The sequence below is a fragment of the Pygocentrus nattereri genome, chromosome 25, assembly GCF_015220715.1.
Source record: "Pygocentrus nattereri isolate fPygNat1 chromosome 25, fPygNat1.pri, whole genome shotgun sequence".
Taxonomy (NCBI): domain Eukaryota; kingdom Metazoa; phylum Chordata; class Actinopteri; order Characiformes; family Serrasalmidae; genus Pygocentrus; species Pygocentrus nattereri.
The window spans coordinates 26,079,196-26,094,195 of NC_051235.1; the positions used below are offsets into that span (position 1 = coordinate 26,079,196).

The 15,000-nt window shown below is 40.3% G+C and overlaps 1 protein-coding gene across 8 annotated transcripts in view; it reads left to right on the forward strand.

Annotated features, from left to right (window-relative positions):
* Positions 1 to 15,000, forward strand: part of tcf12 (transcription factor 12) — a 182,380-nt gene that overhangs the window by 142,634 nt on the left and 24,746 nt on the right. For 6 of the 8 annotated variants that reach the window (XM_017711637.2, XM_017711641.2, XM_037534451.1 and 3 more), the window contains 4 exons: positions 9,289 to 9,388; positions 10,121 to 10,260; positions 10,535 to 10,679; positions 11,318 to 11,388. In XM_017711637.2, the coding sequence (XP_017567126.1) occupies positions 9,289 to 9,388; positions 10,121 to 10,260; positions 10,535 to 10,679; positions 11,318 to 11,388 (456 nt within the window). Of the gene's footprint in view, positions 1 to 453; positions 671 to 9,288; positions 9,389 to 10,120; positions 10,261 to 10,534; positions 10,680 to 11,317; positions 11,389 to 15,000 lie in introns of those variants that run through there. The other 2 variants (XM_037534454.1, XM_037534455.1) reach the window with 2 other exon arrangements.

Genomic DNA, 15,000 nt, shown 5'->3' on the forward strand with positions numbered 1-15,000 from the left:
GATTAAAACCTTAAAACCTGTATCTGAGGTTTCATGTGTTCTCCTTCCGTGTAGTTTCATTTTCCATTTACCTCTTAAGAATTAACTGTGCTCGCCCGGTGAACAAAATCAGTATTTGTTCCAGTTCCGGTGATTCCCCTCCCGTCCAATAAAAACAAAATCAACAGTTTTCACTCCTCTTTTGTAAGTATGGCTAAATCCACTCACCCATTTGTTTTCTATCCCTCCCCCTCTCTTTATCTTTTTTTTTTTTTTTTTTTGTAACCGTGCTCTTCCTCCCCACACACTCCCTCCCTCTTTTCCCCTCCCCCTCATTCTCTCTCCTTTTCCCTCCACTTCTTTTGCCTCAGCACTTATGAGGCTTAAGCCCCTCCCCCTCCGGCCCTAAGCCACCCCCCCTCCCCAACCGCAGGCTGAAATGGTTTAGCCCTGTTTTGCATAAGGTCTGTGTGAGTAGATCCATGTGTAGCGGCCAGAACTGAAGGAATTAGTCTCTCTCTCTCCAACCGGCTGGATGTATGTGTAGGAAAGGGAAGTCTGGATCGTTGCACTGAGACACTGCACTTGCTGAGTGTTGCTCAGTCTTACTGAAGCTGTTATCATGTATTGCGCTTACCCGGTGCCTGGAATGGGCAACAACTCTCTGATGTATTACTACAACGGGAAGTCGGTGAGTGCCATTTGTTTGTTTGTTTGTTTATTTATTTTTCTCCTGTTTTTTTTGTGGGTGTAAACATCTTTTTCCCACTTGAGAGGCTATCAGGGTTGGATTTTGAGTTGCACTGTGTTCTGAACTTGAACTTAGCAGTGAGCAAGAAGCGACGATCCCTCTCTCTCTTAGTTTTCTGACATGTTTCCATTACATCAGAATGAGCAGGGTCACGCTGAAAAGCAAGCCAAAGTGTCAGGGTTTTTTTTTTCATCTGTGTTGAGTCTAATAAAGTTCTGAGTGCTGAATGCCTGTTTTTTGTTTTTTTTAATGGCCAAACTTATATAGCACTCAGAAAAGTAGTCAGATTTCGCTGCAAATCACTGCTGTCACATAAGAGTCGCCGATATGACATTTATCGCTCTTGCACCGCTTTTCTGAGCATATCGTGCGTATCTGTATGGTTTGTTGCTAAGAGAGCCAGTTTAATTGGATTTAGATTAGTAGAAGTCACTGTATGCATAGTTTTTGATAGTATTTATTAAATGTGCAGCTACAGTTTCATATTTGTCCAATTTATCAAACATCAGAATAGCTACGAATTGTGATTCATGAAAATGTATTGTGGTTTTGTCATTTTGCCTTCCCTGCTATTTTATATTGACCTTGTTGATGATAGGACACTGTTTGGTTGCTGTTGTGGTCACTGTTTTTCTGTAAGCCTGGACATTTAATAGTCTAAAAAACACTGAGTAAAAAGAGAGCATCATTAGTCCTGCTTAATTGTAAGTATTTCTGTAATATTGAATAAAAACCAGCTTTTAAATTTTTACTTTAGTGGTACGTTGCGTCTGTGTCAGAATACAGTGATGAGTGTCTTGTATCATGAAAATGTCTTCAAGTATTGTGATTTTAGCCGTATCACCCACCCCTTCTTATCTGTTTATTTATTTGTTTGCTTGTTTGTTTTTTGTCCATGTTTCATAATGAATGGGCCTGCAAAAATGGCCCAAAGTTACTTACATTCAATTCTAGTTGCATTAACAGTAGTTAATCATGCTTTTTTCCCCTCTTTTGCAAAGTTACTGTTCACGACAGTGACGGGACTTCAGTGCTGTCCTCTCTCTGTGGTTGTATTGACCTCTGTCAGACCGACAGTGGCTATAGATGTAGTGTAGAGTTTGCAGTGTCGGTTGTGAATGGCTGTGCCGCTGATACTTGCTTGCAGTAATAACAAGTGCGAGTCTGGGAGTGATTAAGTGAAAGAGGCTGTGCGTTGAGGTTAGATTTTCCTGTTTGCCGATGGAGCTCAGAGCAGCAGCGTTTGCTGTTATTCCATCTGTTTTTAATCAGTCAGGCATTCTTCACTCTACAGGGAGCCTGATGGGTCTCCTCCACCTCCACCATGCACTTTCCTCTGAAAACCTTATTTTCTGTGCATGTGCACTTGTTTTCGTATGTTTTCGGGACTTTCATAGGAGAGACAAATGGGCAAGACCTACAGGAGAAATAAAACATACTGAGTTTTAAAGTGATTTTTACAAAACCTCATTTTTTTTTATTGAAAGAGCAAAACTGAAAAACAGTGTTTGGTTACTGAGGTTAAGGATAGGGTTCGGGTTGGAAAATACATGAATGTATGCATATGCAAAAGAGAAACAGCATTAAATGATAAATTTAACATACTGGAGAAGAAAATAAAATGTGATGTACAAAAGGTTAAACATAATGTTTTACTTATTTTTTTAAACCTATTAAGTTCAGCATTATTTAATTTGCACTAAAATCAACAGAAAATGCTTTATTAAAGTAATAAAGCAATGTAATTTGACCAGGAGTATTTTATATGACTGTGTGTGTGTGTGTGTGTGTATGTATATATATATATATATATATATATATATATATATATATATATATATAGTAATGGGAGACTTTATTATCATTGTTATGTATATGTGCTTACATATGATTTATGTGTCTTATAAATACTTTCTGATGGTGAATGTGAGGATTCACAGTGATGGCTGGACTGAGCTGAGGGGAGTGTTTGTGATTTAGAGAGAGAGAGAAAGAGAGAGAGAGAGAGAGAGAGAGAAGGCAGGTCTGAGTGTAGCTGAGAACTTAGATAAAATAGAGATTCTGTGTGTGATGCTGTAGAATCACATAAGAAGTTTTGGTTCCCTAAAGAACGTTTTAATGGTGTGAATGATTTTTGTTTAAATCACAGTCTACAGATTCTAAGAACCCTCAAGTTGGTAAACATGATTCTGTAGGAAGCTAAGATGGTTTTTCTTTGCGATTCCTGTTTTTTTTAATATATTTTTTCTCTCTCTCGAAGAGAAAACCAAGAGTCTATAGGCAGATGAAACTACACATGCTAATGTGACTCAGATGGGTGGAGCCCCTCATTAGCATATTTAAATCAAAACATTAGATGTTAACGAAGCTGTAAAAGTGTTCATTCCGGGAAATGTGGTGTTTTGACACTGATGAGTGTTTTTAACATTTTTTGCCGTAGTATCGTGTGATGTCGAGCACAGAGTTCTGACATCAAGACAACCTTAAGTGAGAGTAAACGAGAGAGAGAGAGAGAGAGAGAGAGAGAGAGAGAGAGAAGTAGAAAGATAGTTGTGCATGAAAGAGAGTGAACTTCTTCTGCCGAAAGAAGAAAAGTTCCCATCAAAGTCAGTCTCTCTCTCGCTCGCTGTCTCGCTCACTGTCTCGCTCGCTGTCTCTCTCTCTCTCTCTCTCTCTCTCTCTCTCATGCTCCCCCCTCACCCCCAGGAGGATATTCTCCATCTGTTTGCTGAATTTAAGAATGAACTCTTTCCCTCTTCGCTTATTAATTAATTTATTTAGGATCTCATGTATTATTCAGGTCACTTGTGCAGCTTTTAACAAGCGAGGCAGAGTAGCAGTGTTCTCTCTATCTTTAAAGCTGTTGTTTCTGCTGGTTGTGCTCTCAGCGTTGAGCGAGTCACCTTTAGGCCTTCTGACAGAGTCCAGAGTGCTGTGAGCTTGGAGCCTATTACGACTGGCCGCTTTGTTCCTGCACCACAAAGCTCACTTTGATCTTTTTATATTAAGTATTTCCAGGCTTATATTGCAAACTTGAAATAAAGAGAGAAAATGAGGAGCATGTGGGCAGCCTGGGTCAGAGTTTAACTTTATAATCCAAAACAGTCGGTGAATTCCCAATAAAGTTTCCCTGTTTGTAGTTTTATTCCTGTTATATTGTTTTTTTTTTCCTGAACATATTCATATAGAGAACTTTTTTATGTATTTCTTTTTGTTTTCATGTAAATGCTGTGCTGTATGGGCTATAGCAGAAAAAAAATTGTTGCATTGAATTGTTTGAACATCACGCTGTTAATAATAACTTTATGGGCTTGTAGCACATGCAGCTTTGCTTTGATTTGGCTCATTTATGACGTGTGAAAAGCTTCAGTCACATATTTGGATTTGCAGGGTGGATGGAATCCTTCTGCTGTCCCATGTTGTTTCATTTCTTATTTTAGTAAAAAGTTTTCAGGAAAATTCTACCCAAATTTGTTTCTTCAGAGTTTTCTCAGCCTGTTGTCGGGCCTGTTTTAAAGGGAACATTGTTGAGCAAATAAGGAGGGGAAAAAACAACGGTGTCTACTACAAACATACTTTAATCACAGTTTTCTGTCTGGACCCAGATTTGGCCACCTTCTTCAGAAGAAGTCAAGTCTGTGCTTGTAGACAGAGCAGGACTGGAGGTAAACTTGGAAATGATTCAGACTAAATTCTAAAATTCCCCTCTTTCTGTAATGGAATGGTTAATGAACCGGCTAACATGTAATCGCTGTCAGAGCAAAACCTCATATCTCAGAAGAAGTAACTTTACAGGAAAAGGCAAGAACTTTTAACTTTCAGTGTAGGTTAATGGAACAAGCTTGTATTATAAAGTTATATTGTCGGCTACTAATCGACTCTCTTTTGCAGTCTTTATGTATCTGCCGCTCTGTTTCTGGTCTGAAAGAAGAGGTTCACGTCCACACCTGTTGGGCACGGAACCTTTTGAAGCTCCGCAGCTTGAAAGTTTTGTCGTTGTTGGAGAACATGGCTTTAAAAGTGTGGCGTGTCGTGTCAGGCTCTACAATAGGGGCTCATTGTGAGGGTGCAGCGTGCCTTTTCGCCTCACTAAAGTGTGCGAGATGGGAGTTGAAAAGGAAAGCCCTCGGGCTTCGGTTTGATTCCAAACAAGTGATGTGCACAGGCAGGATATTCTGTTGTCACTTGCAGCCCTGCGGCTGCAAGCTTTTCCGTGTCTTTTTTTTTTTTCGGTCTCTGCTGCATTGGCCTCGTTCTTTCCTTCAATAATCATTTATTTTTAAGAGGATGGATTGTTTTTTTCACCCCCTCTACTCCTTTCCTCTCCTCTCTTTTAACCACCGTCACTGGGTTTATCCACATGTTGACAATTTAATGGTTTTTCCATGTGGTGTTGTGATGGGTGTCAGGCTGAGATCAAAGGAAGGTGTGACGGCTGAGAGGAGCGATGAAGATGAAGTTATACCCCCCTCGCCCGCACCCCCAGCCACCCCCCACCCCCCCCCCCCGGCCCCATTTACACCAGCTAACTACATCACACTGGCCCACTTGGAAAACTACACGACAAAAGAAGCAGCACCGTTATGTCAGAACACAGTCCTTGCCTGTTATTACTGTTATTAAAACCATCCTGAAAATAATCGTTTGTCTGTGATGCCAGAATAATTTATATTCTCGGGCTCAGTGGTTTGGGGCTAAAGTGATCATGTGATCAAAGTGATTTTTGAAAAAAAAACCCTGAATGTCTCATGTGTCTAGATCAGAGTGCACAGCGAGATTGACAGGCCTTTAATTAATGTCCTGGTCAAAGGGAACACACCCACCCTCTATCCCTCCCTCTTCCTTTCCCTCTCTTTTCTCCTCCGCTCTCCCCGTCTCTCCTGGTGGTGCCAGTGTGGGGCGCCCGGTGTTTCGGGGTGGTTTATTAACGGCTCGGCTGGTTAGCTCAGGCTAAAGAGGGCAATTAGCATTATCCTCAGCCATATGCTGCCCATTGAGCCCTGAGGGCAAGTCAAAGCCCCAAAACTGCCCCAACCTTCCACCACCAGGGGACTTCCACCGGCCCGGGCCACATGTGTGAGAGCACGCGAAACCCGCACGGGCCTTCTGACACTGACAGCCGATCACATGGCTCTGTTAGTGCTGCCTCAGCAAGGTACCCAGCCACATCCTGCTGGATAAGCTGTCTTGGGCTTTAGATGCAGATGATGCACGAGGGCTAGAGGTATTTACGTGCCAGTGAGTTTGAGTGTAATACCCCAAGTGACGATTATTTTTGTAATCAATTATTGTGTCAGCTGTTATTCAAAACTGTTGTGGTTTCCTCTTTGCAACAAGCAATTTCTTCTCTTCCTTTATGGCACAGAAAAACAGCAGAAGCCATATCACCCCCTGTGCATATTGTAATGAATTACAATTTGTCATGTTTTCTTGATAAAGTTGACGTGAATCAAGAAAAATAATATTTTTTTTTCCGTATTGTGACGTTTTTTTTTTTCAAAGTGGAACACAGAGGATCTCTGAACTAGTGGAGTGTTTTCTTTTGATGATGGGTGGGGTTGAGGTGAGAGGGTGAGATGTATTATTGGTTAACAAATGGTGTAAATATAAGTAATAGTGTTAATAGTGTTCAAAATGATCCGAAACATGAGCTAACAAGGTGAAAAAGTCATGGGCTGACAGTCCATGACTGAAGTGCCCTTGAGCAAGACACCTAACCCCCAGGTGCCATGGATTGGGCTGCCCACTGCTCCGGGCAAGTGTGCTCACTGCCACCTAGTGTGTGTGTGTTCACTAGTGTGCATGTATGTGGGTGTTTCACTGCACGGATGGGTTAAATGCAGAGGTCTAATTTCACAGTGTGCAAACACAGAGACAGATGGTTGTAAATTCTAAGCTCAGTTTTGCTTTTGGGTTGACCAAGTAAGTGATGAGTTTTTTTCATAACCAACACCACTGACAACTAGTTAACAGATTATTGTAGCTCTAATATGCTGGTCAGCCTTTTTTTCTGATTTCCCACTGATAGCAGGCCTTTTTTCGAACTTTGCTGAGCACTTATATAGCTCTATAGAGCCTTATAAAGCCCTTTTGTATTCAAGTATACAAAGCTTTTTCTGTAATAAACATTGTCAAGTACTGATCAACTCGTTTTTGCAGCCCTGGTGTATCGGCAGGTCTTTGATGGATTTGACAGTATGCTCTATGGAAAGAGGCCTTTATGAACTTCACAAAGCATTAGAGAGAAGTTTGGTTTTTAAGTTAACAACCTGCCACCTTTTCCATAACTCACATGGTTGTGCCGTATTGTGTCGGCCGGTCTTTTTCTGGTCTGAAATTTGTTCCCGTTGAAAGAGGCCTTTATGAAGATCATAGAGCAGTACAGACAAAGTTTGTTTTTAAGTAAACACATAGATTTTTTTCCCCCAGGATCGATGTTGTTGACTACTAATCAAATCATTTTTGCAGCCCCATTGTACCAGCCAGTCTTTTTTTCTGGTCCAGTCAAAAGGAGGACACCAGGGTTTCGTTTGAGATAATTGAAGTTCTGTCTCTGCCACTGCTGGTGACCCGCGTTGGTTGAGACGTCTTCCACGACATCAAATTGAGCGGCGGGTCTCTCTCTCTCGCTCTCTCTCAGCTCGAAACACATCAAGCCGGATGCTGCAGCTTGGCCAATAGAGTCACCTTGCCCATCTGGTTCATGTTACGCTGAATGGTTTTCACTAACATGGAGATGCAATCAGCCCCTTGTGTAGCAAGTGAACAGAGAGGACGCTGATGTTGTGGCTGGACTGAGTTATGGCTGTCCCACATAATGATGGATAATGAGAGAGACTCTGTCTTTCGGCAGCGGCTGCTCTTAGCTTTTCCTTCTCTTTCCACGCTTCTTTCCTGTTTCGATCAGTTCTGTTCTTCTCCCCTTCACTCACCCAATTTTTCTCTCTCTCTCTCTCTCTCTCTCTCTCTCTCTCTCTCTCTCTCTCTGTGGCATGGAGCACTGGTTTGGCCCCATCTGGAGTAGATGAAGTCAGAGAGCCACATTATTGGGCTCTGGGCTTTGATCCTCCTCTTCTGGGACGGGCAGTGCTGCAGCTGCAACCACTGCACTGACCCCACAGTGCCCAAAATACACATGCATGAACACACAAATGGTCGGCAACGACAATATCAAAAACTTGCATCACCAAAATGGAACAAGAGCCCAAGTCTTATGTATGTTGATGTGTAACTGTATGAAAAAATTGAAAAGCCTCTGCAAAAGCTATAACACATTTAATAGTTTATGTTTTTCAAATATGTTAAACTGACCAAATAAATTACATTTGCAGAAAAATGTGATACTGAAGTTCGTTCTGTCTTTTCACTCACAAAATCAACAAAACATGACATTTTTCTGTAAATTTCGTTTTATTTGCTGAATTGAAATTTTTGGTAAATATGTAAAATATACAGTGCACCTTGACTACTGCAGAGGCCTTCTTTAATATTTTACCCCGCATTTGATTTTTTATTTTTATTTTTTAATTAAAAATTTTAAATGTTGCTGTTTTTGCATTATCTCTAAAACTATAGATGGTGTGTGTTTGCAGAGACTTTCTACTTACTTTACTACTGTTATTTTGCTGTTTTCTGTGCAATGAGCAGGACATTGTGTTTGTGATATTAAGCCTGTAGTGGAGAGGTTCTTGGTTGTTGAACCCCCTCTTGATACTTGACATAAACAGAGATTACAGGTCTGTTCTGTTATGTTCTTCATAGAAACAAGTGAAATAGTCACTTCTTACAATAGACATTTTCACTGTTGATCTGCTGCTGCTGCTCAAGCTGTTTGAACATGCCATTTCTGACCGGCACAGTGAGCGAATGAAGCAAACGCTCTTTTAAATCACGATTTCTCATTTTCATTACAGTTACAGTATATATTTGGACACATTGCTGTAGACCTACTAATCTAGTTTTTTTGGGGTGTGTTTTGGTTTAAATGTTTCAGGGTTTTTCAGTTCATCACTAATACACACATGTACACATGCAAAATTTGGGCACCACTGTTCACATCATATTTAGTTAATTTCCTAAGACTTCTGCATATGACTATACAAACTTAGTTAATTGCATGAACAGTAAACACAGACAGTTTTATTGTGTATTGTGCAATTGCTTATCAGTGCTAGTATTTCACAATTAAGCTCCAGGATGCATACGCCCACACATCCGCTTACACACAAGCCCCAGAGATAATCCTCTTCTTTTTATACACCACTTCCAAATTAGCCATCTGTTACATGATATAATTTGTGTATTTACAGTGTGCGATATTGTTGGTTATTTTGTTTTGTTGTCTTTTTTCATGGAAAGACTAAATCAGAACGAAGACGAAGACTTCCATATACCATGTATATTGTTAATGATGCAAATTAAGAAGCCATTCTTACTTTTGTTTAGATTTCTTCCTGACCAATCTGTCCCACTTGCTCACATGTGAAAAAAGATTCAAGTAGAATTTTTCATTTATTACATGTTGTTTTAACAGTAGCTCCTCTTTTCTCTGTCTGTAGGTGTACGCACCATCCCCAAACTCAGACGACTTCAACAGAGATTCTCCTTCCTATCCTTCGTCCAAACCCCCCAGCAGTATGTTTGCTAGCACTTTCTTCGGTGAGTGTGCACCATGCTTTTTTTTCCTTCCCTATTTAAATGTTTATTGGAAAAAACCTATGATTTCCACAGACATTGTCTGCTCAGGGAAAACTTTTGTGCATTTAAGGCTTTAAGAATGTATGCATGGCTTTTCTCAGCATCACCAAGATCTGACTGTCGGTCAGTTTTCATCATATGCATTTAGCAAAGTTACAGATGTGTTTGAAACAGGTCATTGTCTGAATTTTTGTTTTTAAAGCCTGTTACTCTGCTAGTTCAACCTGAAATTCTCTCAGACAGTGATTTAAACCATAATGGTATTTATACATAATCAGAAATGACTAAAACGTAACCATTTTTGTCACAGAAGAATAAAAAACACAAGTATGTGCATGCATAGCCAGTGTTCAAAGTTTTAAAACAGAAGAAAAAAGTTGGACAAAATTGACTGAATATGTTGCTCTCATTCAGCCTACTGTATTTGTTCTATAGATTACTGAGGATTTACACAGACACTTCACTCACATATTTTGTATAGTTTTAGGAAACATCCAGGCCCAACTGGCAGGTCCAGACTTTTGTTAAACATTATGATGTCTTAAGAATAACTCAGCCAGTTTGCACTGTTGCTTGCAGTTACAGAATAATACACTTTATAGTTTAATAAGGCTTGGATTTTAAGGCGTTCATGTCGGTCCAGAAGAATGCATCTCTGATTTGTTTATGTTGTCATGTTGTTTCTTTAATCAGACGGGACCCACAATTCCTCTGACCCGTGGAACACGTCCAATGGGATCAGCCAGCCCGGTTATGGGGGAATGCTGGGAGGATCTTCATCTCACATGCCACAGTCTGGAAACTACAGCAGTCTGCATTCGCATGACCGCCTGGTGAGAAAGCACACACCCTACCTGCACCAGTGAATATGTACATCACATCACCATGAGATGAGAAAAGTGGGTGTGGTTGGTAGTGTCAGATCCATATTCCAGCCCCGTATACAATCCGCAATCCAAGAGTTTGAAATGGTTCTATATAAAGGGTCCATAATACCTTTTTTTGGTGCTATATAAAATCTCAGAGTGCTGACTAGGAAAGTGTCAGATCGTGTTTTTCGTATTTTTTGCTCTAAATCGTTTGTGTGTGTGTTTGTGTGTGTTACAGAACTACCCCCCACACTCCGTGTCCCCCACAGACATCAACCCCAGCCTGCCGCCCATGTCCAGCTTCCACCGCAGCACCGCCAGCAGCTCGCCCTTCGTTACTGCCTCGCACACCCCGCCCGTCAACACCACAGAGGGAGTCATGGGTAAGACACACAAAAAAGCAGTAACCAAAAGAGGTGGAGCACACGTTGCTGAAACCCACCAGGGACCTGGAAGGGTTTAATTTTGTTTGGCAGTTATTTTGGTCGTCATTTAGCCAAACTTTCTTTACAACCAGAAGATCTCCATGTTCTGAGATACAGTGGACTGATCTTTATATATATAAAACACAAAAACTCATCTTTTTTGTCATTTTCCAGTTTTTGACAATTTGAAAATACTTGTTGCTCTGTTGAGAGAGAAATAAACAGTCAGACAGATTAATTAATGATTGATTGATTGATTTTAAGTTACAGTGGTGAGATCATTCTTCTTAGGAATAAAATGTATGATGTAAAATTATTATTACAAAAATAAAGAGATTGAAACCGAGATGGAAAGAAATATACGTAGACAGAAATAGAAATTTAACCTTATTTAAATTGGTAGATTACAGTTGTTTGTTAAAAGGACTGTACAAAAATATATGTATTTAAATTTACCAGACTTATAATAGCCTCACCATTGTGTGTTTGCGAACATGCTTACATGAAACAGGATGGAATGTCTTGTCTCACGGCCTGGTTACGGCCAGTAAAGATGCTGTTCTGATTTGAGTTTTGTGTTGTCGGTGTCTTTGTAGCTGCTGCCAACAGAGGGAACACCACTGGAAGTTCTCAGACTGGAGATGCGCTGGGGAAAGCCCTCGCTTCGGTAAGCCCACTTTTCAAACCTTCGATTTCCGCTGCCCTGTCTACCAAGTCTAGGGTCTGACACATTCATAAGATACAGATCCGTGTGTGTTTGTGTGTCTGTTTTGGATTCTAGATGAGATTAACATGTCTTGATGTGCGATTTGAAGGCTAAACCTGCTCTGTGTTGACTGCAGCTGCTGTGCTGGCTCTAATAATCGGCAAGTTAACAGTGTAGTCTGTGCATGGAGCACTTTGGATTACTGAGCTTGGTGAATATAATGGCATAGTTAAGTCTTTAGAAGAGAAGACTTGTGCTCTTACATTGAGTATTAGCGACAGTGCTGAAGGCTGGCGAGATTGAATAAGGTCAGGGGATGTGTTTGTGCATGTTTTTTAGACCTAAGTCTGGATAATTGTGCTCTTAATCTCGCAATATACAAGGAAAGGAGCTGTACATGAAAACCGCCCCAAAGCCTATGGATTATATGTCGCTCTGGATAATGAACTCGGCGCATTTGTGCCAGTTTCTAATGTGGCTGCCTCAAACTCCAGCTCAGAATGACCTCTTGGATGAGTAGTGCTTACAGTAACACTACTTTGTTAGCTTAGGGAGCTGTGCTATGCAAGTCAGAGTACAATATTTTACAGTAAGGCCTTTTTCATAGCACTTTTGGGCCCATTCAGCACTCGTCTTTTCCATTCTGCTCTCTGCATAGAGCATAGAGCTGCATAGGTAAAATTTAGTATGATTCAGTTTTTTCCCTGAGGTCAACTTGCTGGTATACGTTTATGTTCCAAAATAGTCATAAATCATTTTTACAGACCTTTTTTGTTACAACCTCTTAGAATCGAACAGGCTGTTTTTGTTACTGTACCTTTAAGAGTGATATATGTAAATTACATCTGTTCTCACTGGCTGTCCTGTATTTTGCCTCAAAATCAAAAAACAGTCCAGACTGAAAACATCCCTTAAAACTTCACTGTGCGTGGGCAGGGCTAAACTGCTGTAGGCTGAATTAGAGGATATATGTAAATGTGTTGGTTTTTTAGTGACATCAAATTTAACAGTTATTCTAAAACAGGCTTTTTTGCAGCTTATTTTCCATATATGGGTTTTTATGGAATACAAAGTGAATGTACCTTTTCACACATTAACAATTAACAAGTTTACATATAACATCAAAGTCTTTTATTAAAAAAAAGAAAGAAGAAAGACTCAGTTGTACATGCAGTGGGCCCTTTAAGTTGGAGAATAAGTAACCTCCAGTGAATGAACCGAGTGACTAAACACTGTAAATGATAGCATATCACTGTTGTTGGAGCAAATCTTTGTATCTCCAAAAGGATAACTTTACAGGAGAAGGAAAAACACTTTTACTGTAAGTCAGTGAAACCAGACACTCCCCCACCCCCACCCAACCCCCCCCCCCCCAGTAATTTTGAGCCATTATTTGTGGCCCATTCATCCTAAAATTTACACACAATGTAAAGAACGACAGGCTTTGTCAGCTTACATGAAACACTGAAAAACGTGAATGGATGTATAAATGAAGTGGCAGTGCGGTCTGCATATCAGTAGCTCAGTATACTCACTGAGCCCCAACTGGAAATGATAGTTTTATAACATTATAGTGCATTAACATTTTAACCTTATAGTTTTAAAACATTAGATTTTAAACTGTTCTTTAAATAAGTCACTGGTGACATTGCAGCGAGATACTATCTATCAATACTGCTAAATCTAAAAAGCTGTGTTGCTGTTTCTCATCATTGTTGGTGTGGTTTCTGTATCACTTCGCACTGTTACTGCCCTTCTCTTCATCTCCTACACACATCAGTTAGGACCTGTTCTTTTAGCCATCGTCGTTTACCCCTCTGATATTGAACAGCGTCTGCACTCTTCACTCCTGAGAAATTAAAAGCCTAATTGTGCCTCTTTGATAGAAGTGGGCGTAGATAGAAAAAATGTAATAAGATCGCGTTAGAGAAGGCCCACAAGTGCACGCCATGGAGCGTATGCTGCACACACACTCAGCTAGAAAATTGTGGGGCTGAACGATAATCACAAATTAAGTCTTTTTGTATGCGTAGACTCAATTCCATTAGCATGACAAAGCAGCAGTGAAACGGACACGGTGGGGTTTGGGTGAGGCGCGGGCCGAGAGGGGCTTTGGGAGGGGCTGACTGAGGGGGCCTCGTCCTGCCGCGCCACACATTGTGCCCCTTTTGTTGGCGCTCCTTTTTGACGGGACGTGCTTATTGGCCCCCCGCTGGCGGAGAGCAGCGTGACTGATGAGGGGGTGGGGCTGGGTTTGTTGTTGGGAAAATGAGCACTGTTAGAGCGTGAATGCAGCAGAAGTTTGCCTGGGACGATCTCAACGGGGCGGGCTGCTGACCCTTCAGGTCAGGAGTCACACACACATGCTCAGGTCCATCAGAGCCTTTGTTAGTTTTACCGCTTAAGTTCAGTGCGCAACTAGTGAGGTGTCATTCGCTACTGAAATCCCTGTTAAAACCTTCCTTTTTTCCCCTCTGTAGTATTATTTATTTATTTGTTTGCTTTATTTTTTGTTTGATTATGATGATGTAAAGCGTCCTTGGGTTTGTGAAAGGCGCTATATAAATTTAACTTTATTTATTATTATTATTATGAAGTGACCTTAAAGAATAAGTGCACCCAGTGACTAGTTTCAACTTCAAATCAGTATTTCTGAAGAAAATAAAAATCTGTGTGTATAGTGATACATGGCTCACAAACAAAACCTTGCATCTCCAAAATGATAACTTTACAGGAGAAGGAAAAAACACACTTTGCTTTTAATGTAAGTCAGTGGAACCAGACTTTTTTCCAAGTAATTTTAGACCATTTCTTTCGGTCCCAACAACTGAAATTTGACAAAAATAGAGATACAAGCGTTATATATATGTGTGCGTCTGCTAAAAAACACACACCTGTATATATAAACTGTGTGGCTACACTTGCCACTGAGATGTCGTTAGGTTTTTGTCTTTTGCCAGGAAATGACAAAAAATTTCTGGGGGAAAAAATATTTTAAAGGATTTTAATACAAAACATTTCTGAAACAAATTCATAGGGGAAAAATCATATTTCTGAAAAGATACTATTGCATACTATCCTTTTTGTATGGCTTCAGTTCAGTTTGATTAGCATTGGGTCACTTGCTTCTGAGCTGACCTTATAGGCGTTTCTTAGATAAACGATAAATGTTTGTTTGTTTGTTTACCAAAAACCTAAATCTTTCCAGAAAACAGTACACATTTCTGGAAATGTCTGTTTCTGAAATGAACTTTTACATATTGTTAAAACTATTTATTTAATTATAAAAAAGATGGACATTTCCTGAGAAGTACTGTCACATAACCTTGGTTTCTGCTTGTTATTACATCAGTTCAGCTAGTGTTGAGTCACTTGCTGCTGAGCTGACCTTAAAGAATAAGTGCACTCACTGACCATGTTCTGTTTCCTAAAGATTAGAGTTTATTTCTCTGTCTGCGTCTTTTGTAAGTTCTGTCAGAGTTGCATTTTCCTCAATTAGCTTGAATATCTCTCCTGGATATGAATTCAAACGTGTACATTTCACTTCGGAATGATTGTCTGTGTGGAAGAACA